The sequence below is a fragment of the Ustilago hordei genome, assembly GCF_900519145.1.
Source record: "Ustilago hordei strain Uho2 genome assembly, contig: UHO2_contig_01, whole genome shotgun sequence".
Classification (NCBI taxonomy): domain Eukaryota; kingdom Fungi; phylum Basidiomycota; class Ustilaginomycetes; order Ustilaginales; family Ustilaginaceae; genus Ustilago; species Ustilago hordei.
The window spans coordinates 2489129-2517094 of NW_024545270.1; the positions used below are offsets into that span (position 1 = coordinate 2489129).

At 53.9% G+C, this 27966-nt stretch overlaps 7 protein-coding genes and 1 non-coding gene across 8 annotated transcripts; 2 read left to right on the top strand and 6 right to left on the bottom strand.

Moving 5' to 3' along the window:
- Nucleotides 1–1337: 1337 nt before the first annotated feature.
- UHO2_00668 (putative ribosomal protein L35) lies at nucleotides 1338–2463 on the bottom strand (the record flags this gene model as incomplete). The annotated part of the gene is made up of 3 exons (XM_041557288.1): nucleotides 1338–1361; nucleotides 1388–1672; nucleotides 2461–2463. The coding sequence occupies 3 exons, from the start codon at nucleotides 2461–2463 to the stop codon at nucleotides 1338–1340; spliced, it is 312 nt and encodes a 103-aa protein (XP_041413222.1).
- Nucleotides 2464–3391: 928 nt separating this feature from the next.
- UHO2_00669 (uncharacterized protein) lies at nucleotides 3392–7444 on the bottom strand (the record flags this gene model as incomplete). Its single annotated transcript, XM_041557289.1, has 1 exon — nucleotides 3392–7444. The coding sequence occupies one exon, from the start codon at nucleotides 7442–7444 to the stop codon at nucleotides 3392–3394; it is 4053 nt and encodes a 1350-aa protein (XP_041413223.1).
- Nucleotides 7445–8901: 1457 nt separating this feature from the next.
- Nucleotides 8902–9383, top strand: UHO2_00670 (putative Splicing factor 3B subunit 5; the record flags this gene model as incomplete). The annotated part of the gene is made up of 2 exons (XM_041557290.1): nucleotides 8902–9095; nucleotides 9212–9383. The coding sequence occupies 2 exons, from the start codon at nucleotides 8902–8904 to the stop codon at nucleotides 9381–9383; spliced, it is 366 nt and encodes a 121-aa protein (XP_041413224.1).
- Nucleotides 9384–9998: 615 nt separating this feature from the next.
- On the bottom strand, nucleotides 9999–10114 carry UHO2_10212. The gene has a single exon (XR_005960720.1). It is a non-coding gene; the product is annotated as a ribosomal RNA (ribosomal RNA).
- A 170-nt stretch (nucleotides 10115–10284) lies between these two features.
- On the bottom strand, nucleotides 10285–10605 carry UHO2_00671 (uncharacterized protein; the record flags this gene model as incomplete). The annotated part of the gene is made up of 1 exon (XM_041557291.1): nucleotides 10285–10605. One exon carries the CDS (start codon nucleotides 10603–10605, stop codon nucleotides 10285–10287), a length of 321 nt encoding a protein of 106 aa, XP_041413225.1.
- Nucleotides 10606–11061: 456 nt separating this feature from the next.
- Nucleotides 11062–12891, bottom strand: UHO2_00672 (uncharacterized protein; the record flags this gene model as incomplete). The annotated part of the gene is made up of 1 exon (XM_041557292.1): nucleotides 11062–12891. The coding sequence occupies one exon, from the start codon at nucleotides 12889–12891 to the stop codon at nucleotides 11062–11064; it is 1830 nt and encodes a 609-aa protein (XP_041413226.1).
- A 4127-nt stretch (nucleotides 12892–17018) lies between these two features.
- Nucleotides 17019–22682, bottom strand: UHO2_00673 (uncharacterized protein; the record flags this gene model as incomplete). Its single annotated transcript, XM_041557293.1, has 1 exon — nucleotides 17019–22682. The coding sequence occupies one exon, from the start codon at nucleotides 22680–22682 to the stop codon at nucleotides 17019–17021; it is 5664 nt and encodes a 1887-aa protein (XP_041413227.1).
- A 3843-nt stretch (nucleotides 22683–26525) lies between these two features.
- On the top strand, nucleotides 26526–27191 carry UHO2_00674 (uncharacterized protein; the record flags this gene model as incomplete). The annotated part of the gene is made up of 1 exon (XM_041557294.1): nucleotides 26526–27191. One exon carries the CDS (start codon nucleotides 26526–26528, stop codon nucleotides 27189–27191), a length of 666 nt encoding a protein of 221 aa, XP_041413228.1.
- Between the last annotated feature and the right edge of the window lie 775 nt (nucleotides 27192–27966).

Sequence of the window (27966 nt, forward strand, 5' to 3'; positions counted from 1 at the left end):
CTTACTTTCGACTTGTGCCTCGGTTGCGCGCTTGATCCCTACTCAACATTCAAAATGTATCCATGACTCAAGAGAATAGTGATTGGCGAGACGGATGAGAACAGGAATGAACTCTGGACGGCTGGAGCAAGCGCTGACAGTAGGAGGTTGGTTTCCATGGAGTTGTCAATTCGTCCGCAACACCTGCAGGGCATGGTGAATAAGTTATTTCTGCATTGAGGCACTTCCAACCTCTAGGTCAACGAGAGGAAAGATTGATGCTTGAGACGCATTCACTTACGATTTGATGAGCAACAACTACAACACGATGACCTGTATCCGTCTCTGATGACTGTCGGATCATGTTACGGAATTGTAGATGTCGAAAGCATGGCTTTTAAGGCATGCATCAGGTCTTCAGCCGGGATGCTATCAAGCAACTGGTTCTCATATCTGACCTTGAACTTTGACCCACGCAGGACTTCTGATTGGAATCCCCGTTCAGATCCTTCAAGCCAAACCTCCGATCTCGAGACTTTAAACCCGAAGCCACAGCTTCGTCTCACAGACCAACACACACAGTCATATAAAAGATCATGAGAAAGTGAAAGAGTCAAGTCAATCCCACCAACAGCCCTTTTGTAGGGGAGTCACAAGGAAGATCATGTGTATTTTTGGGTGTGTGTGTGTGTGTGTGTGTGTGTGTGTTGAGAGAATGCGTACATATGCGTATGTGAAGAAGAGGCTAGTGTAACAAACGTGACGCAGACGGATTCCTACCTACACCTCGTAATGAAGGGGAGAAAGGTGTTTGTGATAAATGGAAAGAGTGCATTCTTATGCCTTGAGAACGAACTTGCGGTTAGCAAAGTGGATCTCACGCTTGTGCTGACGCTCAGTGATGCGGGTACGCTCGTGCTGCGAGAGTGAGAAAGGGGGGACGAAGGAAAGAGTTGGGTCAGTGACAAGTTCGAATAGGGGAGTATGAAGAAGGGAGACGAAGGTGAGAGAGCAGATCGAAGATAGCAGGGCCGGTTGGATGACCGGAGCGGCATGATTCGTGCTGAAGTGGACGGTCGAACCGTGTGATGATGCAATGAATAGCTCCTGTCGAGTCATTACTCTTGCTACAAGACGTCTTTGAAGTACGTGCAATACTGCGACCTATCTGTGCGTATCACGGGTGCATCGTTGATCAAAGCCAGCGTACCACCATCATGCTTAGGACCATTTGATGCTTGTGGGGTTCTGTCTAGTCCCAGGGACGTCTGCTTGGTCACATTCTACCTCCGATCCCATACCTTGATGTCAACGTCGACTGCTTCGGTTGCTTCGTTTGCCTCTACTGTTACTGTCTGCTATTTGCTGTCTACTTCAATCTCCTATGTCGATGGTGTGAAATGCTTACCTGGTTGAGCTTGCGGCGGATAGCACGGGTCTTCTTAGAGCGAAGGTCAAGGGGAAGGTGCTTCTTGCCCTTGTAGAACTCGCGAAGGTTGGCACGCTGCTTCTGGTTCATGACAGTAAGAACACGAGCGATGTCCTTGCGCAAAGAGTTGATGCGGAGGATCTTGCTCGACGAACCGCCAGCAACCTTCTGGACACGAAGGTTGAGCAGCTCGGTCTTGAGCTCCTCGAGTTGCTTGACGAGGTCAGCCTTGGACTTCGCCTGGAGATCGAATGTCTTAACAACCTGTTGTTGAAAGGTACAGGAGAGAGGTGGTGTGATATGTGAGCGTGGCTGTACTGAGTTGTGCAATTGGGCAGACATGTGTTGGTGCAGGCCGAGATGACAACGATGCAATGCAGATGCTGGTCCCAGGTCGGAGGAGTGCGAAGAGTTGTGCAAGGATGCGGTGGTGATGCTGGAAATCCAAGTCGACGTGAGGTCAAGATTTCTTTGTTGATGTGAAACGATGTCGGTGACGATGTGATAATGTCGATGTGTATGAAGCAATGCAGTCGTCGGGTCCATGGAATGGTTTGCTCTTCATCCAGTTCCTATCTACCCATGCAACATAGGTTGACCAGCCGATACTGTGACGTCCTAAGATTTGCCCCTCCTCACATCTTATTCTTTGCAAGTCTTCGAAGTGTACGCAATCAACATGAGTAGTACCAGCGTCGCCTCTACAACATGCCCGGAGGGCGAACTGTCTCACCCGTCGTTGCTGATATGTGTGTATCAAATATCCAAACCTTGCGTCCGATTGCTGTATGTCTCCTTTGCCGTCTTTGTTGGACCTTATCACCCTGACTCTTCTCCCATGCAATCGACTGATCAACACTGGTTCATGGATTGCTTCAGTCAAGTTGCAAAGTATGCGTTTTTTGTCGAATGCTATATGTTGGTGCTGCTGCGATTGAAGAGTGTCGACGCTTCGTGCTGTCTTCAGGTGGCTGAGTCGGACTGGCGTGCATGCATGTATCATTTCGGTATCTTCTGATGCGTTGTAAATATGTGTCGGATGCGATACCTACCATTTTGACGAGGTAACGAAGGGGAGATTGTGATGAGTCTTGAGGATGGTGAGGATGGAGAAACGCTGATGATGACCAGCTCCGTTCGACTGCCCTGCTTCGCTGCTGCTGCTGCTGTCCCTGTTGCTGCTGCGTGCCTGTGTGTGAGATTGAGTGGCTTCGGTACCGGACGAGCAGCGGAAATTTTGCAGCCTTTCCTGGCGGCGATCTCGAATTTCTTTGAGAAGATGAGGTTGGGGTGCGCTGAGCTGAGCTGTGGTGATCCAGCCTGGGTCAAGGAATTGTGCCTGCTCGCTGCGATATCGCCGTCATTTGAATTGGCGGTGGCACAGCGCGTTCAGTCGAATTTTCACTGTATTCTGGTCGAGAGTTGAAGTCGGCCGGTTCTTGCACGTGCTTCGACTATACAGTTTTGATTTTCCCAAGTAGATGTGAGACGACCCGCATCCTAACAAATCGAAATTTCAGCGCCTCTAGTGTGTCGCTGCGAGAAGCGCTCCTCTGAGTTGTCACGCTGCTCAATCAGACAGACAGATATCGGTTACAGTAGATGGTGCAACGCCGTACGATGACGGCTCTTTCCTGCAATTGTATGATACAGTAGTGGTAACGAGAGACTGCTAAGAGAGAATGTATGTTGCCTTCAATCTTCCAAAGAGAAAGAGAGGCAGATGTGAGTGGGATCCGACGCAGAGAGTGTGGCAATACGGACGAAGGACAGAGAAAGCTTGGGTGAAGCTGCGAGAGAGACAGATCTCGTTGGAGGCAAAGTCTCCCGGTGATGTCCTCATCGTGCGCTTTTCCCAGCTTTCCGTCTACAAGGGAGAGACTAAGAAGTGTACGGTAGGAGGAAGTGATCTAGCGAACGATAGTACAAAGCAAAAAGAATGTGTTTGTGACAACGAACGAGGTGTTGAAGAAAAGTGGGTGTTCAGTAGGCAACGGAGAGATCGCTGGTCTTGTACGCAAGACGACCGACCATGGTGTGAGTGTTGTTGCTGCTGGAAAAGCTTTGGATGCTGGTCAAGTTAGGCATTTCGGGCATGTCAGACATGACGCTGTCTCGCGATCCCATGCCACTGCGCATGGCCGCTGGCTTTCCCACACCGCTGTTGTATCCGAAAGATGACTTGATAGGGCTAGGGAAGTGGCTCATCCTTGAGAAGGAGCCGAGCGACGAAGCCATAGAGCCCATCGACGTGGTGCTGTCCGAATGCGTCAACGACGGTTCAGCGTGACCAGCTCTACCGGTTCCAAGTGCACCTTTGGAGCTAATTGTAGGCAGGACACCACCTTGACGGTAAGTTGTGCTGCGTGAGCTGCGACCCTCCTCGTTGTAGCGTGCAGACCGCTCGCTGAGGGCAGCAACGTGAACGGGCCTGGGGCTGGGGATGTTGGCGGGGAGGGCAGGTGAGAAAGCGGGTCGCTCGAATCGCTTCATTGGGCTGCCATCCCCACCGTGCAAGCTTGCTGCAAGACTCAAAGGCCGCAGCTTGAGTGATGAAGGCGAACTAGCACCATCGCGACTATCAGGACCCGGCGAGAGACGGTTGGCGGCACTGGTGTCGAGGGGTGCCAATCCACCGCGCGATGGCCTCATGCGGCGAGGCACCGACGCGGCCGAGGAAGCAGAAGAAGCCGAGCCAGTTGAGGGTGTTGCTGCATGGCGCGACTGCTTTTGCATCGCGGTGCCATCTACAGGCGTGAGAGGAGGTGTCAATGGACCAATGAGTCGGCTGTCGTGCTGAGGCATCAGCACCAGGTTGTTGGGCTTTTTGCGGCCATACCCACTAGCAGCGCTCTTGGGACTGTCTTCGAGCGTCTCGCGCTCCTCTTCCTCCTCGTCGGCCACCTCAACCTCTTCCTCGCTCTCGAACAAGCCAAGCCCCATGGTCTGAACACCACCTGAAAGCACCTCAGGGATGTTGTGAAGCGACGAGGACTGCGGCATCTGCGACTTTCGGAATCGGTTCGCAGCGTAGCTTTCGCGCTTGGCATCCTTGACCTTGGCTTTGGCAAGATTCTCCTGAACACTTGCGAGCAGCTTCGCACGGCGATCAGCAGCAAGCTCGAGATCTTCACCCATCAAGTCGGACATGCACGTGCTGTTGCTCATAATGCTAATAGTGGAAGCTGCGACGCTGATCATGCTGTCACGATGAGAAAGGTATTCGAGCTCCTCTTCGTGCGCAAACGCACTGGTTTCAGCAGACGCGGGTCGCGGTGTAGCTTCATCCATCTGAGGGCTGGTTGCATCTGCGATCGTTACTGTCGCTGGCACAACAGGTGTGTTGCATGGACTGGAGTGAGCCGTCCCGAACTCGATGCGCTCGCCTGAAGGGCTGTGAGTACCTTCGGCTCCAGCCACGAGTGGCGAATAGATCGAAGAAGGGCTCGCGTCTGTCAGAGTCTTTTTGTCAGCGGCACGAGGAGTGCCCCAGTGATCGGCGTGCAGCATTGGCGATGCCGATGCCGATGTCGGAGACAGAATTGAGCTTGGTGACCCTCCCAGGCGACCACCCACCGAACCTGGTTTGCGGAGACGCAGCGGCTTTGTGGGCTCCATCTCTTGACCATTGAATAGAATGGCAGGACTGCTGAAGCCCAGGCCGTTTGACCCAACGACGGGACTCGTGGCAGGTCGCGAAGCAGCCTTAGCCGGCTTGCTTGGCTTCATCTTTGGCGTCGACTCGGTGGCGCAAGCCTCGTTGGCTTCGACTGCGAACGTTTCAAAGCCTTCGCCGTTGGGCTGAGGGAACTGGTTGATGGTGCTGAGGCGAGGTGTGCTGCTGCGCGAGTTGAAGCCGGGCGAGCTGGTGACCGACTTACGCGATAGACTGAGCCTCGTTTTGAGGTTCTCCGCAAAGCTGGGCTTGGGACTGAGAGAAGGCGAGGTGCCACGCTGTTTCGGGCTCAACTGAGCGAGGATGGGACTGTCGGCTCCAAGACCGGGAGACAGGTGCATGCTGTCGGTGGGCAGATCAGGGATAAGGGTGCGGTGGTAGGAGCTCATGAAGTTCATGGGAGCGCCCTTTCTGATGTCCTTGAGAGGCAAGTGGTCGCTCGACTTAGCTTTCAGGTTCATGAGGCTGGCACGGTTGACCTCGATCGACTCGACGTGAATAGTAAGCCCCCCCATCCTGGCAGCCATGACGGCCGAGGGTGGCATAGGGGCAGCACGCGGTTGCATCAGATCTGGCATGACCAATTTGGGACGGTCGAGTGCGCCGAGTGTCGAAGCGCGCTTGCGCTGCTTGGGAGGAGCCATCACTTTATCGCTGTCCAAGGATTTGTTGTCTTCAACAAAGACGGTTATGGCCTGAGCCAGGGGAGTCCTATCCTCTGCCAGCTTGGCCAGCGAAACAGGCATGGGTGGCAAGGGAGGGATGGAAGCAGCTGGCACGATGTTGACCTTGCCAATGCTTGTGTTGGCTTCGATGTCAACGCTAGTCTGCGACGAGCTGTACGACATGTTGTCACTCGAGTACGATCGGAGGGTTGACGACTCGCCGATGGAAGAATTGGCAGCTTCAAGATCAAGGTCCTCACTTCGAGACGGTCTGCGGAGATTGCCAAGGATGTTGCTGAGCGTGCCTTGCGATGGGCTTTTGGCTGGACCGAGACCGAGACTCAGAGGACGGAAGGACGACGTCGATGCCAGGACCTCTTGCTCCTCATAAGCGCCTAAGCGGGGAGAGGGAGCCATGTCAATGGGTGGCATGTTGATGCAGATCTGACCAATAGAGCCAGTTGCGCTGTGGAACGAATCGGGTGCCGAGGGACCGCTCGCTGCTGTCTGTCGGCTAGCTTTGCTCTGCAGAGAGCTGCTCGAGGGCATATTCGGCACGGGTGCGCCTGTTGGTGCTGGTGGCAGACCAGCTGAAGGTAGTGGTGTTGGTAGAGGCGAGCGGAAGGACGCAGGTGAGGGCAACGCGCTCAACTTAGCTGGTGGGCTTGTCTTGAAGCCTGGCAGCGTCGCTGCCTCGGGCTGAGCAGGGGAAAGAGCCTCGATAAGGCTCTGCATACCAACGCTTTTCTTGCTCATCTGTGCTTGCTTCTGCTTCCTGGATTCTGCTGAAGATGAAGCTGGGAGCCAAGCACTGTTGCTCTGGTCGAAGGAGAAATCGCCACGAAGTTTGAGCGAGTGTTCAAAAGACTCGTCGTTCCCAAAGTCAATTCCGAGATCGAGGATAGGTGTCAATGACGGTTCATCGGCATCGTTTGAGGGCTCTACAGTCTGCTTCTTGTCATCAGCGAGCACTTCCTTCTCTTCCTGCTTCATCGAGGGCTGTGATGAGCTGGCTGAAAAGTCCGGAAGAACTCCCAGGCTGCGGAGGAGTAAGGAAGGCACGGCACTGCGAGCGTTTTTCTTCTTCTGTTCCGGGGACTCTTCCTTCTTCTCTTTAGCACTACTCTTGAATGACGATGGCGATACGAGTCTTGGCGATTTGCCGTAAACTACCGGCTTCAGGAGAATGCTGGGACCAGGGGACATGGTGAGCTCCGTAAGGCCTGGCGATTTTGGTGTACATGGAGAAGGGAGATCAGCCGACAGGGGAGGCTGCATTCGTGGCGAAAGCAGTGCTGCCTTTGGAAACTTTGGCGCGGCAAAAGGTCTTGATGGGAAGAAGCTTTTTTGACGCATCGAGATGACCGTCTTTTGTGCCAGAGACATCTTGGTGAGATCGTGCTGGGCGTTGAGTGCGCGTTGGGGCGCGTAGCTAAGATGTGGCTCTCCTACGTCTTCGGTGGATATTGACTTTGCCTTGATGTGTGATGCGTAGATAGCAGCTGCTGATGCTGGTGCTGGAGAAGTGGCGATCATAATCGACTTTCGTTTCTTTCCCTTCAGATAGCGTCTAAGTGCGACCAAGACAAAAATAGTTGCGGCGACGACGGCGGTACATGCTGCGGCCAGCAGAGAGGTAGACAGCGTCCCAACACCGCCGCTGCCGCCAGCAGTCGCTGCACCTGTGCTGGACATGGTGGGCTATGTGTGTACTGGTCGTCTGATGCAAGGATGCTGTGCAGGTGACGCCCTCAAAAGAGAGACAAGCGTTCCGTCGTGACCAGACTGGCGCCGCTTTGAAGCGAGTAGGAGAGTAGATGAATGATGATGATGATGATGGTGGTGCTGATGGGGTGAGTAGTAGAGGTCAAGACATTAGCAATGACGATCGCAATTCTCAGCAAGGCCCTAGGGCTATGGTGAAGAGGTGAAGCGTCGGTAAGCACTTGCTGCAATGAAGACCGTCGCTTCGAGGATCGCCGGCAGAGCTTGGCGAATGAGCAAGAGGACGACGACCAAGACTTCAGAGCTTCACAGCGGCGGTCCTCGAAGCTGCACAATAGCCGAGACTCGAGTCCCAGAGGGTAGAGTAGGAAGGCGAGGATACAGAAGCGGCGATCGCAGAGAGCAGAACATGCTGCATCACATCATGACGATTTAGCTGGCAGGCAGGCTGATTCAGGCGAGGGAGGCAAGCTTGGACAAGCGCCGATGGTACAGAACCGTCTTAGCGGTGCATTGAACATGCCCGAATGTGGCCTCGACAAGGCAACCTTGGTGGACAGGTGGGGCTGCAAAAGGGCATGCTGATCCGAAACAGCACGCTCGGCCCTTGGGGAGGACATGCTGGTTCTCTAGAGGGCCTTGAGCAGGTAAAGATGGGACAGCTGGGCATGGTCAAGCAAACAGCAGAGGCTGCTTCGAGCCCAGCTGTCATCCAACACCGAGAGTGGGATCGGCAAGACTGTATGAGTGCGGCTGAAAGTGTTGATCCCGAGAGAAAGCAGTAATGTAGCTCGGCAGTGATGGCCGAGATGCAGCGTGCAGCTGTCAAAAAGTCCGAGCTGTCTCTCGAAAATGGCAGCCCCCTTTCTGCTGACCGGCAGATGATATTCATCCTCCCAGCCTGCCTCATTCAGCATCCGTAATGGCCCTTTTCTATCCATCTCTCTTGAGCTAGTCGGACGAGACTTGCCTTTACGAGCTGTGTCGATCATATCCTAGTAAGTGGACTGCAAATAGGTCGAGACACGCAGTCTTTGCGCCAATCGAGATCGTTAGAACGGCTTTCAAACCGTGTGGAATTCGTCTATGGCGCAGTAAGGAGTTGGATCGTCCATCTGGTCTCAGGATTGCTCCATTGTCGAGTTACAGCGAGGGGAAGCAGGTGTGGGCCAATGGCCCAGCAGCCAGAGTGTTGGGAGTGAAGCCAAGTGTTACTTCTGCTGCGCCTTGTCGAACTGTGTCTCTGCATTTCCAAGGCTTCAGGGGTCGGAGCGCATACAGCAGCCAAAAATCCCAGCATGCCGAAAGTCCTGACGAGGCGCAATATTCAAGCCTCTGCCTGTGATTACATCAGCCTGATTAATACAAGAGGGTCACTCTAAAATTGCATCGCAAAAGTGCTGATTGAGAAGAAGACGAAGAAAAAAATGGCGATCAACCAAAGCTCGCTCAGTCAAGCCTCAATCCCTTTGCTCAGCACCACATCGTCTTTCTTCCTCTCTCACTCCGATTCGAGACACAGTCGTCGCAGGATGTCGGATCTGCGATATACGGCAGCCTCGCAGCTGGAGCATCTGCACAGCAGATACACTGGCACCATCAACGCTGACATTGAGAAGTAGTGAGTATGCCTCCCGATACCCCGCCGCTTCTCGTGTTCTTCGGTCTGATGTAGAGCTGTCCACGCTGACTCGGGATATCCTGTTCCTGTCTTTGTCTCTGCTTCGTTTGTAACAGCGAATGGATCACACACCAACTCAGGGACACTAGCGCCTCGATCATCGGTCACCCACCCCTGTTGTCGTACCAAGCGCTCGCGGACGGAGAGTCCAAGGCTCGCGTCAAGTTCGAACTCGCCGAAAAGATGCTGCAGCCTTGCGGCCCTCCCCCGCACAAAGAAGACGATTGATTACGCTAAACCCCTCTATATACCCATCGACAATCCTTTGATACCCCAACGAAACGAACACCTGTATTTCTATTTCCAACGAGCAAACTGCAACAAAGCTCTTACCTGCTGATGCCGCATCGTCTGTGCGAGCTTTCGTCCCCGACTCCCCTTCTCTACCCTCTCCCTCCTGCTTCTCTTTAATGCCTGTGCTGAGCACACGGTCCTGGCTTATAGAGTCACCCGCTACCTTTTCCAATGGGTTGTCGTGGCGCTCGTTGGGACCAAGATTAATCCACTCGACCTTGCAGTTCAATTCTTTAGTTTAGACCGCTGACAAGCATCCTAAGCTAGCCTTTGGGCTGTGAGGTTGGGCCTGCTGCTTCCTTCACAACTTGAACCTAGCGGCGCTTTCCTTCTCGCTGTCCGCGTAAAAAACGGTAGCGGCCGGACGTCGGAGGGAGGCGGTAGCAGGGACATTTCTCGCTTCCATCATGTTTGTATTCCTATCGGGCAATCTAATGATGTTGCTCAGCTTTGTGTGCGAGTGTGATTCGTCGTGTGAGATAGATTCTGTTGCTGTAGACTGGTCTTGGCTGAAATAAGAAAGGAAGATGGCAAGGAAAGAAGAAGAAAGAACTGCAACACCTAAGATTCCTGCGTGGTCCTCCACCGCAGCCACTGATTAGGCGATACCTTGCTTAAATTTGCAGATCGGACGGGACGCGGTGCTTTCGAGGTTCTGTGGCCGCAGAAAGCGTTTCATCTCCCTCATCTACTTGTATACCCCTTCCCTCTTCTGTCTCGATGGTGCGAGGAGATCTGCAAAGCCATTCCTGAAGATGAGAAGAAGGTGGCGAGATCCGATCTCTTTTTGGCTCCTCGCTAATCTCGGCAATTGAGTTCGCTGCTGTGCTTGTGCTCAGCAGAGATTTTCTATGGACGCTCGGCTCGATCGACGTCGCACATCGTAATCCAACACTGCACTTTCTCCTTGCCAGCTCCAATCAGCTACGTTGCAACAACAGCGCATTTCACCTTTCGTAAGAGCAAAGGCTTGGAAGTCGAAGTGGCCGTATTGCAGCTTCACTGTCGGGCTGGCAGGTCGTGTAGTCCGCGGCAATGCATCGCCCACTTGAGGAGATGACGAGAGCTTGCACCCTGTCAAAGTGGATGGTTTGCCGGCGGCTTCTGTTTCCGATGATGAGACGTGTGGGACCATTGCCTTGGCTACTACCGCCATCTAGACCTGCCGTGTTTATACCCTCAACGATACCCCGCGCCCGACTCGGTGCTGCTGCGACTGGAAGGCTCCTGATATACACACGATCAGAGCTGTACGACGCAAAGCTCCTTCCGGCTCAACGGCGACATGCCTTCTCTATGGCCGTTCTCCCAGGCCTCCTCGTCCCGCGCCGTTGTCGAGTCTCATAATGCCAACCAGGCCGCTCCTTTAAGTTCTCATCCTTGGACAACGCGGTGGGTGACCTTTGATTCGATTGGAGAGTGGGAACACAAAGCAGAGCAAGGAACAAAGTGAGGGCCAAAGAATTCCATTTCTAAACAATCATATCTAAACACCGTTACTGTGAGGTAAGAAGAAGTCGGGGGTAACAAAGAAGAATTGTGTACATGAGGAAAGAGAGAATAAGAGAGTCGCGGACAGATCGTACAAAGTGGGAAGAAACGCAAGTCTATCTTAAGCCAGACCGAGAGAGCCAGCAGGAGCCGCCGGTGGGGGACCAGCAACATCGCGTTCAGCCTTCAACGACATCATGGCACTGCTGGCAGCGCTGTTGCCGGGGTTAGGCGACATGTGTTGGTCCATCCTTGGTGTTGTGTTGTTCAAGAACTGCCTTCGGTCATCGAGACCGTGCAAAGCGATATAGGGGGAGCGTTGGAATTGCTGCGGATGCTGTTGTTGCGACTGCTGCTGTTGGGTCTGGTGACCCTGCTGCTGGACGGGGAACTTGACGTTGGTAGGGGCCAAGTTGTTGCCGTAGTAGCTGGCAGGAGGTTGTTGGTCTAGATACGAGCCACCGGTGCCAGAACGGCCGCGGGTGGGGGCTTTGGGCATCTTGAGCGGGAACAACCGGGTGGTGTCTTGCTGCAAGAAGGTACCTGCGGCGGTAGGGACAGTAGGTTGGGGAGGGACGAAGCCAGAAATCTTGTTGCCGTTGGGCGAAAGGAGAGGAGGGTCGGAACCAGATCCGTTGAGCGGTGTGCGCGGGGACATGGTCGAAGAGGAAGCACCGTTGGAGCTGAGAGTGACAAGGCTGCTGTCCGAGTGGAGACGATGGTGTGCGAGGCCATTGGGTGCTGACGAAGCAGAGAGGAAGCTTGCGTTGGAGACAGACGAGTGCAAAGGTGGGCTGATCAACGAGGAAGTAGAGCCGTTGCTCATGCCACCACCTTGACGGTTGCCAACATTGCTGCCGTAGACACCGCCAAGGTAGCTGCCGTTGGACTGCGATGTCAAGCTAGGAAGCTGCGATGTGGACGACTGTGGAGTGGCAGAGTTGGGGAAACGACCGACGGGACTCAATATGGATCCTCCGGGCTGAATGAGCGGCGCCGACGAGCTGCGGTCGTAAGCGTGGTGTGCGGCGTCCTGCTCGTAAGCGTAGTAGGAGGTCTGGTTGGGTCCACCGGGCTGGCTGTATCTTGCCCTCAAACCCTCACGGTCATCGACGTTGGGGCTAGAGCCGCTGGGCTGCCATCCGTTGCTAGGCATCTGGAGAGGCATGGGTGGGCGTGGTACAAGAACCTGAGTACCGAATGCTGGGCTGGAGAAGCTCGATTCGCCACCAGGAGTGCTGCCAAGCATGCCATCACTGCGGCTAGAAGGCGAGATGTGACCATCACGCCCGTAGTTGGACATGGGACCAGAGACAGAGAGGGCAGGATTGTTAGGCTGCGAGCCGATGGTGGCCCTGCGCTTGTAAGGGCCACGCTTGATACCGCGTCGCCTTTCCTTACGTGCGCTATCTTGACAAGTGTCGACGAGACCGTACTTGACACAACGACCGCATGGACGACCCTCATCGCACTTCTTGCATGCCTTCTGGCAGTTGATACAGGCGTTCTTGACCTGCCTGCGCTTGGGTCGGATACCAGCACCTTGGAGCGCGGCGTAGGTCTGATGTGCGAGGAGATCGGGGCGGTGACCGTGGAAGTGACCAACGTTCATCATGTTGGGATGGCTCATCTGGTGGGCAGCGTAGAGCTGACCGTTTGGGTCCATCTGTGGTGATGAGGCGTGGTGCGAGTAGTAGCCGCCCTGTTGGGAAGCGACCTCGCTAGGGTGATGCTGAGCAGGATGGGCGTAGAAGTTCTGGCTAGAGTAAGCGAAATTGGAGTTTATCTGGGAAGCGCTGTACTGGCTCATCTGCTGCTGCTGTTGGTGGTAGGTCTGAGGTGGGAGAGACGAAGCCGAATCGGCGCCGTTCTGAGTGGGGTAATGCGGATGCATTGGTGGAGCCATGCCGTACGTCATGCCGCCTGAGGTAGGGCCGGGGTGACCAGACATCTGACAGTGTAAGAAAGATTCGGAAAAAGCAGCGAGGTGTAACTGCTACTGTTCTGACCAAGCTCCGATGGTGAGAAGCTCCGAGGGTAGTTTGTATGCTGTTATTAAGCGTGTGTACGTTGGAAGTGAGAGGACGCGTAAAGGTGACAAGCTGAGTATGTGAACAAGGACAAGGACGATGATGGATGATGGATGAAGTCGTGAAGATAGGGATGGCGAGAACCTAGGCCGAGGAAGTGAAGGAGGAGGGGGACGGGTCAAGATGGAGAGCGTAGCATCAGGAAAAGGACGTTAGATGGAGAGGGTAGGGAAGGGATCCATAATAAAAGGAAGTGGACGGAGTTGAGTTGAGACAAAGAGGGGAAGGACGACGAGCAGCGGAAGTGGACGGAGAGTGTATCAGGAAGGGGAAGGGAAAGGTGAAGAGGAAAGGGGAAGAGAGGCAAAACGTCTAAACAAGGAGGCGGATCCAGGTCGGTACGACCTTTTTGGCCGCGGTCGGAGACGGAACTTTGAAGTTGAGTGTTCTCATGGCACAGGCACAAAGGGATGTGAATGATTCGAAAGAGGGTAGCTGAGCAGAAGGAGCGGGGAACGAAGCTGTGCCAGAAAGCAGATTAGCAGCAAGCATAGGAGGAGGCGGAAGAAAACGACGACGACGACGATGGGGCCACGACACGAGAAAAGGAGGAGGTTGAAGGATGGAAGACCAAAGCAGAAGAGCAGAGGATACGACAGAGTAGAGAGCGGCAGTTGAGAAGGATGCGGAGTAGGAGAGGATTCCACGGGGACCGGATTGGCAGACAGAAGGCCGACCAAAGGGTCGAATAGAGTGGGAAATTACGGTGGAACTTTGTAAAACAGAAGAGTACAGTGCTGTATGCTCTCGAGAGCCAGGAACAGGAACGAAACAGAAACGGACGCAAGAGAGGGAGAGGTGCAGCACTGAAAGGAACAGGACGGAAGAGTGAGAATCGAAAGGGGAAAGTGAGACGGCCTGCGCGGATGGGCTGTGTTTCCCACATGGCGGTTGAGCGGCAGTAAGGAAACAATAGCAGTGTTGACCTCCATTTCAAAACAAGGAACACCTTCAAGTTTCATCATTAACAAGTGCAAAAAGCGAATACAAAAAGTAGAGGCGGAGGAAGGGTTACCGGACGTAGCAGGAGAACAGCGAAAGTACTGTCATAAAGCTGGTCAAACAAGAAAAGAAGCGTGATTAGCAAGTGTTTCCCTCCAACTCCGACGATGTATGGGAAGAGGCCACTTTGAAACGATCCAGGAACCGAACAAAGAGCGTCAGTGAATGCCCAGTCCTGCAATCATCAGTTGCCCAAGTTACATAGCAAGAGTGCTACAGTGCCTTGTTGTTGATTGCTGTCATGCATAGGCCCCGGGAGGCCTCGGCGAAGCAAAGTTGAGAGATGGATTGCGATTGTTCTCTTGTAGACAAACCTTCTGCCCGAGCATCTCGCAATAGAAAATCAGAAAGCAAAGCAAGGCATGTGCCAGTCCTAGACAAATCCGAATCTAGCACTGGCGCTGGCAGTCTGGTCTCCACAGTGTCACAATGCTATCTTCAACAAAGGAAAAGACTCGAATTCGAGACGGAAAAGGCTGGGCCCTGAGAGTTACATGGGAAAAGCGGCTCGCCTCTATGCACATTCAATTGAGCAGGCACTTTCTCTCTCTCTCCTCTCTTTCACTCGGCCCTCCGAAGTTGATGGAAAAAGGGCTTGCCTGAACAGTGGCGCATCGCTTCAACGCGTGACACCTTCTTGCCTCGATCTCTGCTAACTTAGTTCAATCGATTCGAGAGGCGCGGGACTGTGCCTTTTCAATTAATCGGATTTCTCTTTCACAGAATCAGAAACGGGGCTTTTCGTCAGTCTCGGCTTGACAAGCTGTCAAACCATTTTAGGCCAAGGTGGGCTAGAATCCGAGCGAGGGCACAAAGAGACGGCAACTAGCCGTGCCTCTGATAAAGTGCAGCAAATTGCAAAAAGGCATGAACTGACAAGCGGAACAGAAGTTTGACACGAGTGAAAATTCAACTCCGTCCACTTTTCCTGTCCCTTCTTCTCCTGCTCTGATTTCGAAAAGAAAAAAAAAAAGAAGAAAAAAAAAAGTGCCTCGGAAAGACAGCACGAGAAGAGAGAGATGCTGCTTTCTCTGTGCCTCGGTCAAAGGCAATTCCCAAGTATGCGATCGTCCAAGTCCCGTTGACCGATTCATCCAGGTTTGTTGTTGTAATACAATTGTGTAGTATATTGTACTTGCAAATCGCCTCTTTCGGCAATGCGTTTCATAAAGCATGCAACTTTCCCTCTGCCCACTTTGTCCTAAGGCAGGTGGGCTCGACAGAAGCGGTCCCCAATTCCGTCGAGACCCTGCTTTCAGTCAAGTGGAAGATAGCAGGCGATAGCGCTTGCACATATGTGATCCGTACAGTGTTCAGCATACGCTGAGATCCAAATATCTATCTTGAGCTTGTCAAGCAAGAAGAATGAGGAGCGAGCAGGAAACGGGAAACAGGCACACTGAACATCAGTGGTCTCGCCACGACAAATTTCACACAGAGTCAGGCACACGCAGCGTCGCTTACGAATCGTGATCTGCATGCCAGAAGAAGCAACTCTTTCGTTCGAGCCATTCGAAGGATCACAACGATCTTGTTAGCATCGGGCAGGCCGGTTGCTCCCTCACACCTATTGTCGTTCAAGGCGTGGACCATTTTTTCGCCTTGCTTCCTCCTCTTTGATCAGGTACGCGATCGGTTGATCCGCTCTTGCTCATAATGAAAGTCGGCACAGTTCCGAAGGGTTCAAGTTTCCACTAGTCAAAAGTGCACTTAATCGCCTCCTTCGATAGACTGGTTTGTTGCAATGCAGAGCAAGTATGATCAAGTAGAGCAGGGCATATATGAATGCAATCATACATCACCACATACAGTGCACTTGGATTTTTACATAGAGCCAAAGGAACCCAACGCTTTCTCATCTCTTCCCTCGGCCCTGGACCACACAGAACGGCCGATTTCCCTGGGAAAGCAAGCTTGTTCACAAAGTCAAACCTGGATCCCGCATCGGCTTCTACCCTTACTGCAGCAAAATTCGTCTCCTTTTGTCTCATTCTGTTCTTTTTTCCGGCCAGCATTTCACTGCCCCTTCTGCACACCTGCGATTGCCTCAGAGCCAGTGCGCCCAGGCTCAAGACTCAAGAAACAAAGGACAGAGCTCACTGTATGGCATGATCCCAACCAAGCTCCCCCTTCTAGCCTTCACGGCTCAGTCGAGCAAGATTGCTCTCCTCCTGCTGTCTCTCCATCGTCTTGCTCATTGTATCCTGCACCATCACACCTGCTCTGCCATTGTTCACCGGGTTTAAGCTGCCATCCCACCTTTAACTCCATCGTATTGTCCGCAGCCAGAAAGGGTCACTTCCGCCTTTGTGTGCTGGCACCACGGAAGGTGTCGATCCTTTTCCATATCCTTTTCCATATCACCTTTTCACTCTGGTCACTGTGAAATGAAACGTCCAAATGCGTAAACCTGTAGTATCACTGCAAAGGAGGAGCAAAGAGCACAGTAGAGTCAGATGCAAGCAAACAACACCTCCTTCAAATTCAGTGCTACAGAAACGCAATTGCAGTCTGGCGCGAGTTGGCGAGTTCATGTTCTCTTAACAATCGCTTTTGATTGGTCCGCCACCAACGTTCTTACAGGCCAAAGGAGAAGATCAAGAGAGAAAAGTGGCTTGCAGGCTTTACGTACCCGGGTGGCAAATCTTACTTGATCTTGCGCTGCATCTTTCGGAAGAACTGCTTCCACAGTCCGAGTCGTATCATGCAAAAACACAACATCGAGAGCCTTCAGTTCGAGGTGCTAGCGATCCCACTCAAATCACCTGTTTCACGTCATTGCCCTTGCGAGCGACTCCGCTGAGATCTGCACGGCTGTCAGGAAGCAGATCTCATGTGCACTGCTGCTCGCACTTCAACATAATTGCCTTTGATCATCATGCAAAGTCACAGTCAAGTCAGACGAAGGAAACCAATGTGAATGCGATTGCAATTTGCGACAACCTGCGAGTGATGCTATGCTTTTCGGGCAATATGTGAGAGCCGCCTAATCCAGATCAAGGCCGGCCAGCTCATCGACCGTCTTCTTGCGATGGCTCTTGGACTTTCGCTTTCCTGGCGCAGCTTTCAAGGGCGATGGCTCCATCGAGACGTCACCGTCCAAGTCAAGAGGCGTCATGCGTTCCGACACTGCCTCGCTCACCCTGCCACGCTTCGACGACGATGCTCCACCGCGCTTCTTTAACTGAGGCTGCGGCGTGGTCTCGCCCGTGTCTGTGTCACCCTTGCTAGGTGGACGAGCGCCAAAGAAGTCGTCCTCGTCATCCTCGAGCGACCATTGCGTATTGGCCGCCGGCCCAGGTGATCGAGCTGCAGCCGCGGCGCGATCCTTGTTGAGTCGACGTTTGGCCACCATGGCCCTTGCAGAGTCGGCCTTGTCCTGCGCATTCTGTGCCTCTTCGGCCTGCTTCTTGCGCAGCATCGACTCGGCAAGCTCGTCGTCGTCGAGCAGCAACGAGACGATCTCTTGCGGCTTGGCCATCCCTGTCTCGCTGTAAGCTTTGGTACCGACGACAATGTCCTGCACCTCCTTCTTGTTTCGCGCAAGGCGAACAATGCGTTCGTCGATGGTACCCTTGGTGATGAGACGGTAGACCGTCACCTGCTTGGTCTGGCCGAGACGATGCGCTCGGTCCATGGCCTGTGAGTCGTTCGAGGGGTTCCAATCGTGATCGTAGAAGATGACGGTATCGGCTGCCGTGAGATTGATACCCAAACCACCGGCCCTGGTTGACAGCAGGAAGATGAAGAGCTCTGGCTTGGTCTGCCAGTCCGTGACCATGTCTCGTCGATCTGAGATCTTGGAAGCACCATCCAAACGCAGGTACTTGTACTGGCGGTAGATGAGATACTCTTCCATCAAATCAATCATCCTCGTCATCTGGAAGTAGATCAAGACTCGATGGCCATTGGCCTTGAGCTCCCTGAGCAGCTCGTCCAGCTTGGCCATCTTGCTCGAGTCGACAATAAGCTTGTTCATCTGCGGGACCTGCATGCCGTTGTAGGGTAGCTGATCAATGGAAGAGTTACGCATCACACCTTGCGGAGGCACGTCTGGCAGCTCGCGCTGCAGCTCTTCCACGCGCTTGACCGATTCACGCCCTTCAAGGGATAGACCGAACAACGTCGCCGAGACCTGTGGGTCGTGTGAAAAGCGTTCCTGGGCCTGCATGAAGGGTCCGTCATTGCTGTATAGTCGGATGGGCGGCGCCACAGCTGGTGCGACCACGGCACGGGCTGAATCCTTGGCCAGGTAAGAATGTCGGCGGTAGTCAGCGGACACTTCTTCCAACGGCATCAGCAGCGAAGGCGCTCTGCCCGAGTTGGTCGGCATCGGTCGAAGCATCTTGGCAATGGGTCGGATAGAAGCAGCAGCAAACTCGTCGTCGCTTGCGAAAGCTTCGATCGAGCGCCAACGTCGTTCATCTGCTGCTGCAGCTAGAATGCGCTTGATGCCGGTGCTACGGAAGGCTCTTTCGGCATCGAACGAGGATACGCCGATCAATGGCAACGAGGCAAACGGAGAACGCTGCTGCTGCAACGATTCGTAAATGTGAGGAGCCCGCCAGATGTTGAACAGGTTCTGCAAGTAGCCTGTGTCGAACCCTTTGCGACTATTGTGACCAGGCAGGTCGAAGAGACCGCCCTCTCTGACCAGAAGCTTCGGCACCTGCAGCTCGATCAATGAGGTGGTCGAGTCAGGCAAGTTGAGCAAGTCGCCTTCGCGCGCCAAAGAACCTGAGCGGGCAAAGTCGGCTAGAGCGAAAGGTGCTCGGACGTCTGCTCGCTCAAAGAGCTCTGGATGGTTGCAAACCTTACGGAACTGCATAACAAGGTTCATCAGACTCTTGAGACCAGCTTCGTCGTTCGATGTTGCACGATCCATAAGCTCGGCCACCGAGATGTTGGCTCGAAGACCGCGGTAGAGCATCTTCTGACGCGCGCTGAGGTCGCAGAAGACATCGATCTCGATCTTGTCGCCCAGCTCGTTCTGCACGTTCTTCTTGATACGACGCAGCATGAATGGTTTCAAGATCATGTGCAGACGTCGAAGCTGGTGCTCGTTGAGGGTGCCTTTCTGCTCGGCATGACTCTCAATGTCCTTGGAGAACCATTCGCTGAACTCGTCGTGCGAGTCGAAGAGCGAAGGCATGATAAAATGAAGAAGCGCCCAAAGCTCCTGCATTGAGTTTTGCACGGGTGTACCTGTGAGGAGCAATCTGTTACGACAGTTGAAACCCAACAAGGTCTTCCACCTGATACTGCTCGACGACTTGATAGCCTGTGCCTCGTCGAGGATCATGTACTGCCATTTGACTCGCTGGAAGTACTTCTCATCCGAGACCACCAGCTGATAACTGGTGACGAGTACGTGGAAGGGAGCATCCCGGTTGTACGAGATCTGCTTGCGGTTCCAGAACTTACGCAGCACGGCACGATCCTTGACATTGCCCCAGTACGGCAAAGCTTTGAGCGTGGGGACGAACTTGCTGATCTCCTGCTGCCAGTTGTGCAAGGTAGAGGCGGGTGCGATGACAAGGAAAGGACCCCAGATGTCGTGCACCTCGGCAAGGTAGGCCATGAGGGAGATGGACTGGACTGTCTTACCGAGACCCATCTCGTCGGCAAGAATACCGTTAATACCTTGCTCGTACAAGTTGGCGAGCCAATTGAGACCTTTCAGCTGGTATTCCTTGAGCTGGGCTGTAAGCATCTTGGGCTGCTTGACGTCGCTCTGTCCCATCGACGTCGGGTTGAGGAAATTCATGTCGTCTGAATCGAAGGCCTTGCCCAGGTCCTTCTCCTCAATCTGCTTGCCGGGACCTGCATCCAGCCCCTCGCGTTCACGAGCAGCAGCCTCATTTCGTCTCCGTTCTTCGGCCGCTGCGACGTCGAAAGCTTGTGCCTTCTCCTTGGCGAGACGCACTGCTTCCTGAGCATTGCGGGCAGCGTGGGCGCGCAGGTTGCTCTCGTCGTCGTCGTCAAAGTTGATTTCGTCAAGCTCGGCGAGCCTTGCTTCGGCGTCCGCAACCTCAGCATGGGGATTGATGGGAGGAACAGTGGCATCAGATGGCTGTGCATTGGGGTCGATGATCTTGCTGCTTCCGGCTGTCTCCTCGGACTCTTCGGCCTCGGCGGTTTTCAGCTTGCTTCCAATAAAGTGACTGTAAAGTTCGGTCTGTGAGATCAAGAAGTTGAGCTTGCGCGCCTGTCGCTTGGCCTCACGCATTTCTTCCTCCTTCTTGGCCTTCTCGACGGCTTCGCGCTCGGCCTTCTTGCGCAGTTCGCGCTCTTCCTTTTCGTTCCTCTTCCAGAAGACAAGCACCTCACGCATGACCTTACGGGCTCGGAGCTGAACATCCTTGACCGTCTTGTTGTTACGCGCAGCACCTCGCTTGGCCTCTCGCTGAACGACGCTCGACAGACGTCGCCAATACATGGTCTTACTTGAAGAGCTGGCCAGGACGGTCCTGTACACCTTGGGGATATCACGCTTGGCGATAGTGGACCAGATGCGTCGGTGTGCATCTTCGAGCTGCTGTGCTCGACGTGCGTCGATAGGCACTTTGCCAGCGGCGTCCAAGTCCAGAGCAAAGCTGGCGTCGTCCAATGTGGGGGAACCTTGACGAGAGGCAAAGACCGAATCGTCCCCCTCCATGTCAGCGAGGTCGGCAAGTGTCGAGTCGGCGTCCGAACCAGGAGCTGAGGATGAAGCTGCGCCGCCATCGAGTCTGCGCTTCTTGCTTCGAGGATCGACAGAACCGAGCTTGCCCTTGCTGCGCTTGAGCTTGATGATGTTGGCCTTGGAGCCGTTGGCACGGGCAGCAATGTCGGCAAGCGCAACGTCGTCGCTGTCGTCATCTTCGTCGCCCTGGAGAAGCTCGTCGACTTCATCATCACCATCGTGGCCTCCTCTCCTCTTCTTGCCTGGTTGGCCATCGTCTAGAGTATCGAGAAGCTCGAGATCGATCTCATGGTCACGCTGCTGTCGCACATGGTCTTTGCGGCGCTCAGCGTCCCTCTGCGAAGCCTCTTGCTGCTCGCGGATGCGCAGCTGTCGAATGATTGCAAAGTGTCGACCCTCGTAGGCGCGTGCCAGACGCTTCTCAACCTCGACGTGCTTCTCATGCAGAGTTGCCTCAAAAGCATCTTCGATGAGTCGCATGCGCTCCCGCATGTCGAAGACATAATCGTCGAGCTCAAGTTGCCATACTGCTTGATTCTCGCCATTTGAGAGATCGCTTTCCCAGCCATCGGGATCGCGATGCTTCTTTGCAGGCGGTGGAGGTGCGAGGAAGCTCGCGTTGCTCTTGGATGCTGGCAGGGGAGTGTTGCGGAGCTTGAGAAGTGTCTTGGCCGGAGCTGACTTTGAAGATGGATGGGCGTTGTCTGCCTTGTTCCCAGAAAGGGTCGAGCTTTCGAGCGCTGAAGCCTTTGCGAAGAATGCGTCGGACGGTTTGTTGTCTTGCAAGGGCTCTACAGGCGACGTCTCGACAGGTGCAGACGAATGCAACGAGGCGGCCCTTTCTTCATGCTTGACGCGAACAGATGGACCGTCAATTGACATCCTGTTGACCGAGGATTGACGTGCGAGTGATGGCTCGTCTTCGGGATCGGGAATGAAGCCAAGCCTGCGCGATCGTCCTTCGCGACTGCGCGAACAGGCGGCAGCGCTTCGTGCTGTACTGTTGGCATATTCTCTGGCTGGGTCGAAAGCCGCACGAGAGCTACGGCTGGTTGCTGGCAAGGCTGATGTGTATGCATCTGTCTCAGCAGCGGCGACCGACTTGGCCGGGCTCGAATGAACCGAGGCAGCGCTACCACCATTGGCTGAGCGATCATTGAGCATGTTGAAGATCGACATTGATGGTCTGGGCGGGGACTCGGGTTCCTGACGTGGCTCTGCATAGCGGGCTGGCGCTTCTTCGTAGTCGCGGGGCGGCAGGCCTTCTTTGCGCTCGTGTGCATGCACAACTGGCCGAGGCGGAAGCACGGGGGACCGTGGAGCACCTTGTCGATAGGAAGGCTGGATCTCGCGAGCATAGGCATCGTACTCCTCCCTGCGGTAGGCAGGCTCTTGCACAACTTGACGCACGTCGGCGATAGGGCGTGAACCCTCTCTCACCCCATACCTGTCGTAGGCAACCGGTGCAGATGCAGGCGCGTGTCGGCGCTTATCGAGGTCATGAACTGGATCTGACTGATATGGATCTGCGTAGGCGTGGTGAGAATGCGAGGCGTAGGGGTCGGATCTCACTTCACCATACGCCCTTCTATCGTCAATGTCTCGGTAAGGATTGCTGTGGAGAGGTTGGCGGCGATAGTCATTTGCGTATTCAGAGCGCTGCTGTGCTGTCGGGCGGCGGTGATAGTCTTGCTCGTAGCGATAGGTTGGCTGAGGCGGTCGACGATACTCTGGCGGTGGAGGGGGATGATGAGAAGGATCGGCATAGGAAGGAGCAGTGTTGTAGGCAGGATGAACGCGTTCGGGTAGGCGACGCTCATACGGCTCCTCTGGGTGCGTCCTGTCGAATGATCGTGAGGGGATGGAGCTCTTGAGACCAGGTTCGTATCGTCCATAGCCGTCAGCAGGGTAAGCCGAGGGGCGCCCAGCGTAGCGATACGCCGAGCCTCGATCCTCTCCACTCATGTCCTAGCTTGACGGGGAGATGATAGTAGCAATTGTATGCGAGGTAGCAGCTCCCGTGTGTAGCACCGTTGGGCCCAGAAAAGCGTCTGATAGGTGGTCCGTCAGCTTTGCCTGAGGGCCAAGTATCGCTGATGCGAGAGAGCAACGGCTGTGGATTCCTTCGGAGTGGCAGGTCTTGCGGTTGCGTGATGCTGCTTGCCCAGGCACGGAGCACTTGCAGCTATTCAGGGGAACGGTGATAGCTGGTGGTGGTAGTGGTGTCGTGACCGAGGTGTGTGGTTGGTGGGAAGGGGGGATGAATGAAACCGCAGCGTGAGCCTAGTGCAGATGCGACGAGGGGCGGGCGGGCGAGCGAGCGAGCGAGCGATGTGGTAGAGCTCAGCTGAGTTGCGGAAATGTAGTTGCACGCTTCATGGGTAGCGTGAGCACCGACCTCTCGAGAGAATGGCAGAATTGAGTCGAATGTGAGACGAGAGGAATTGGAATGAGCTTGCTTGATTGGCTGACTGATTGACTGAGCTGGCTGATCTCGCTCTCGCGACTGTGTCTTTCTCTCACCTCGCTCAGATCCTGCTCGCAAAAAGGAACAGGCCAGGCCAGGTAAGAAGCCTGCTTGGCCTCGTTTTCAGATGGCGGACTGTTTAGGCAGGCGCAGAGTTGAAGTCACACACTCGTTACAATCATGTCTGCACGGCAGTCAGCCCGAGTCTGATATTGGCGCTTGGGATGTGCGATATTTTGTGTGGGCGGATATTTGGAGTTGAGATAGCACCGCCGCCGTCTTCCAAGCTGATTGATGCGTCAGAGAGGCGAAAGCGTGTTAAAGTCGTCCACCTCTCACCTCCTCGCAGGCTGCCATTTCCTTTTTTTTCCTTTTTTTTCCTTTTTTTCCTTTTTTTCCTTTTTTTCCTTTTTTTTTCCCTTTTTTTTTTTCTTTTTTTCTTTTATTCTTTTTTCTTTTTTCTTCCTTCGTCCCGTCGCGGCATGGAAGAGCGAAGGTGCATGGCTAGAAAGGCGAGCCCCAGGCTACAGTATCGGTGTCGTGCTGGCAGATCATAGACCAACGACAATGCAAGGACAACACTGGTTCTCACGTCCCTTAGACACACTTGGCTTGTGTGTTCGTTTGGACATGGAAGCCTTCTCACTGCAGCTTCGGAATCTGGAAGATCTGTTGATGCCGAATCGGGTGATTAAGGCCACACTCCAAAATTCAGTCCGAGCCGATCTCACATAATGGCGCACTAAGATGGCAAATTTCGACCCTTTTTTTCACACCTTTTTTTTTTTTTTTTTTTTTTTGGTGATGGAAATTAGATGGGAAATGATGCTTCTGAAAAGGCGACCTAAAATCCCTGGAGCAGAGATGATGCCAATTTCGCCAAATCGGGTTTTTAGCAAGTCCGATCGGCCGATGCTTCACCATGTGTTCCTCGAAAGGTCCCTACGGATCAGCTCAGGACACCTGCAGCCTGCGCATGTCAACGCAAGCAAGTCTCGGTTCTGTGCGTCTCCTGGTGACATCAACGACGACCGCTATCAGGGATGTTCTTGGATGCAAAGTCCAATGGCTCGGTCGTCTGCCTCGGGAAAGTTCCGTAAAGTCAGACCGCCATTTGGCAGATCGAAAGCCGCTCTAAGCAGGTTCACTCTCCACTGCTGTTGTCTTGAGCAAAAGCGGTCTGCGCGCCAGGGCAATGGCAGTGGTGATCTCTTTCCTCTGCAAGCAGTATCGAAGGATCATCCCGCCAATGCTGCCGGAAGCACGGACAACCAGCACCTCCATCACCTTGCCAGAAAGTCAGTGAGATGAGAAGACGAGCCTTATGTTCATGGCTACTGCTGTTGCTGCTCGAGCGTCGTATGCGACACCGGTGCGGATGTCAAAGATGCCTTTTGGCGAACGCTCGTAGGGCATGGACAAGGCAGGGTCAAGGCAGCTGCTCTGTATCGGCAGTCAGAGAAAGGCATAAACACGTCTTCTCGACGTGGTAGCATCTTGACGCCGCGTTGAATCGAGCTCATCTACCTTTGTTCGCTCAATAGACAGGCTTACTTCGCTTAACCTAGGTGTAGAAGACCATGCCGGATGCGTGTCAGTATACGTGAGCCCGGTAGCCTGATAGGAGAGATACTGTATGCACACGTCCACGAATACCATGCTGAACATCATCCCTTGAACTCGGTCGGGAGGAAGTACAGACTGACCCCGATGTTGATCTCTCGACTTCAACCTCAATCAAGAGCGTCAACCGGCCGAGCAGCTACTTGGGCACGAACAAGGCCGGCAAAATGGCGTGCCCAAGGAGTGGGCCTAGACACTTACCTTCACAGGGCATTGCATCCAGACGCAAAGAACCTTCTCAGCAGATGCTCTTTCGGCAACTATAGCCTATTCTCACAGGCATGATCTCATCAGACAGCGGTGCGCAAAATGGGGCCAAGTTGGCACTGGCTGCATGGGATCACCGTGAGTAGAGAAAATTAGCCACTCGCCTGGAACTTTGTTTGTATAAGGTCGGCTTTGTATCACACAAAAGTTAACGATAAGACAAGCATTGGGACAGGCAGGCGGCGATTCAACATCAACTCCGCTGTCCGATCGGTCGCCGTCTTTCAACGTCGGAGGAGGAACTGCAATGACCAGATTGACAGGTCATTGGAGAGCTTAGGCATGCCTAGGATGTGACTGAGAGGACGTTACTTGCATCATCGTCTCATCACCCTCATGATCATATTGACTTGCTACAGCACGGCCAGAATAGCAAAGTCGTGGAAGGGAGGTCGAGACCATGTCCCAGAACGCAAGAGGCCTGCTTCGCTGGGCCGAACCTTGTCTTCAGGAGAGTCAACGCCGTGCACAGCCTGAACACACATCGAAGGGTTGCCATGCGGAGCATGAGCAAGAAGCACGGAAGTCGGAGCGAGGTGAAATTGAAGCTCCGTGCACGCACAATCCCAACCACCATTGTCCAACATGATTGAGCTTTGCCCTGGCGCGATCAAGCTCATCCTTTCTTCACCCTGAGGCTGTCTCCGTCAGGGCGCTGCGAGAAGGATCCACAGTCCGCCCGTGTAATGTCGTGAAAAGAAGATGCTGAGGTTTGCCGCTGCATAGCAGCACATCAACAGTCAGATGCTTGCTGCCCTGTGCGCGTCCAAACGGCTGATGAGCCGACCCAACGAACAGCTCGAAGCAACCCAACACCTCTGAGCTGTAAGGGAGCAGTGTGAACACGATAAGGCAAGGCAAGCAGGTTCGAAAGCGGAAAGCTGCTCGGAATGTGAGCATGGTTGCAGCATCTCGTTCGCCAGCATGATGCGTTGGGCGGCGTGGTCGAAATGCCGGTGCTTAAAAGACTCTCGTTAAGTTAGAAAGAAAGCGTGCCGGCACCTTGCTTCTGCAGCCGAGCCCCTTCTGACTTCGGGAAGACAGCGTGTGAATGGTACCCACGCCCTTCCTCGCTTGTGCAAACAGGGATAATCCATGACGAAGCCGCTCCAACGTCACTTTGGCGGCAAATGAGCAAGAGTCGTTGTGCGCACGGAGCAACTCGTATCACGCAACGTGCACAAGCGGCACAGTTGTTACTTTCTGGGCCTTAAGCGCGGGGCAGACACGTTTGGCCTGTCTGATCTGAATCTCTGCGAAAATGCTGTACTTTCAGGTGCTCAAGGGTGGCGAAGCGAACCCACAGGCTGGCACGTCACTTCTCACTGGCCTAGCCGCCTTTCCAGGAAAGCATATATAGTCGCTTCGTCTCAAATTCGCAGAATATGTCTCACACAAACATCTAAACCCCAACCCCCCAGACGCATATCACACACAATCCAATCTCCAACATGGAAGGCTTCGTTAACAAGGCTAAGGAGTTTGCTGGCTCTGACCAGGGTAAGAACCTGCTCAACCAGTTCACTGGCGGCAACAAGAACAACGACGACAACGATTCTTCGTCGTATGGCGGCAACAACAATAACAGCAGTGGTGGCTTTGGATCGTCGCGACGCAACGACGACGACAGCTATAACTCATCATCGAACAACGACAGCTATAACTCCTCATCGAACAAAGACAGCTATAACTCCTCATCGAACAACGACAACGACTCCTCATCCTACGGATCCTCGGGCCGCAACAACAACAACGATGACAATTACGGCGGTGGAAACAACTCGTCTGGCTACGGATCGTCTGGTCGCAACAATGATGACGGCGACAGCTACGGCTCCAGCGGCCGAGCTGGCAACACCAGCAGCGGATATGGCAACGACAACGACAACTCTTACGGTTCGTCCGGTGGTCGAAGTGGCAACAGCGGCAGCTTTGGTAGCAGCAACAAGGACGAGGACTCCTATGGATCTTCCGGCAACCGTGGCGGCAACAGCGGCTATGGTAACAACGATGACAACAACGATTCTTACGGCTCGTCTGCTCGTGGTGGCAGCGGCGGCTATGGCGGCAATAGCGATTCCTACAGCTCGAGCAACAATAACAACAACGACTACTAAGCATTGTGGCTTCGAAGATACCTCTTGCTTCCTTGCTGTGTTTCATGCTCCGATATTGATCGCTTCCATGTAGTCAATCGAAAAAGAAAGAAAAAAAGAAGTAGTTTGATCAGTTCCATTGTCTATGTGCCTTCGTTCCCCTAAGCACGAGTTGGAACTTGTCGATCGATAGTGAAAGCTGGCGTCTCCGGCATTGGCATTGTAAGCCTGGGTGTCGCGGCAGCGTCAATCACATTCTCTGCATGTTCGTGGCTGTTAGCTAGGCCTCGCCAAAGTTGGTCCTCTTTCGGAGTGATCTTCTTCGACAAGATCCGACTAACAGCCACAAAGATGCAGAGACCATGACCGAACCTCGAAAGGCGAGAAGTGATGGGGGAAGAGAGGAAAGTTTGTGAAGAGGGCATCGCGATCTTATATGTCTTCGACCACAAAGGTAGGCTGAGAGAAGCGTTATCACGCAGCTCGGATTTGCTTGTCTATCGTCAGATGAAGGTGGCAGTCAAGGATGGATGTGCCGACGATCGAAGGTGAGATGCCGAGAAGCGTGGGAACAGGGCTTGGTGGGGACGCCCCTTCGGAACGCTCAGACCTACTCCTCGCTTTTTGACAGCTGCGCGCTCCCGCAGTATGTTTTTGCTGCGTCAACTTTCCTGGACCTTCCCTCTCTCCTCTCAAGTCACTGATATTGGAAGCATCTCTTGCCTCACTACTTCCATTAGACCAGATGTAGAGCTGCTGCTCGAAGATTGCTTGCGCCAAAGCTGAAATCTGAACG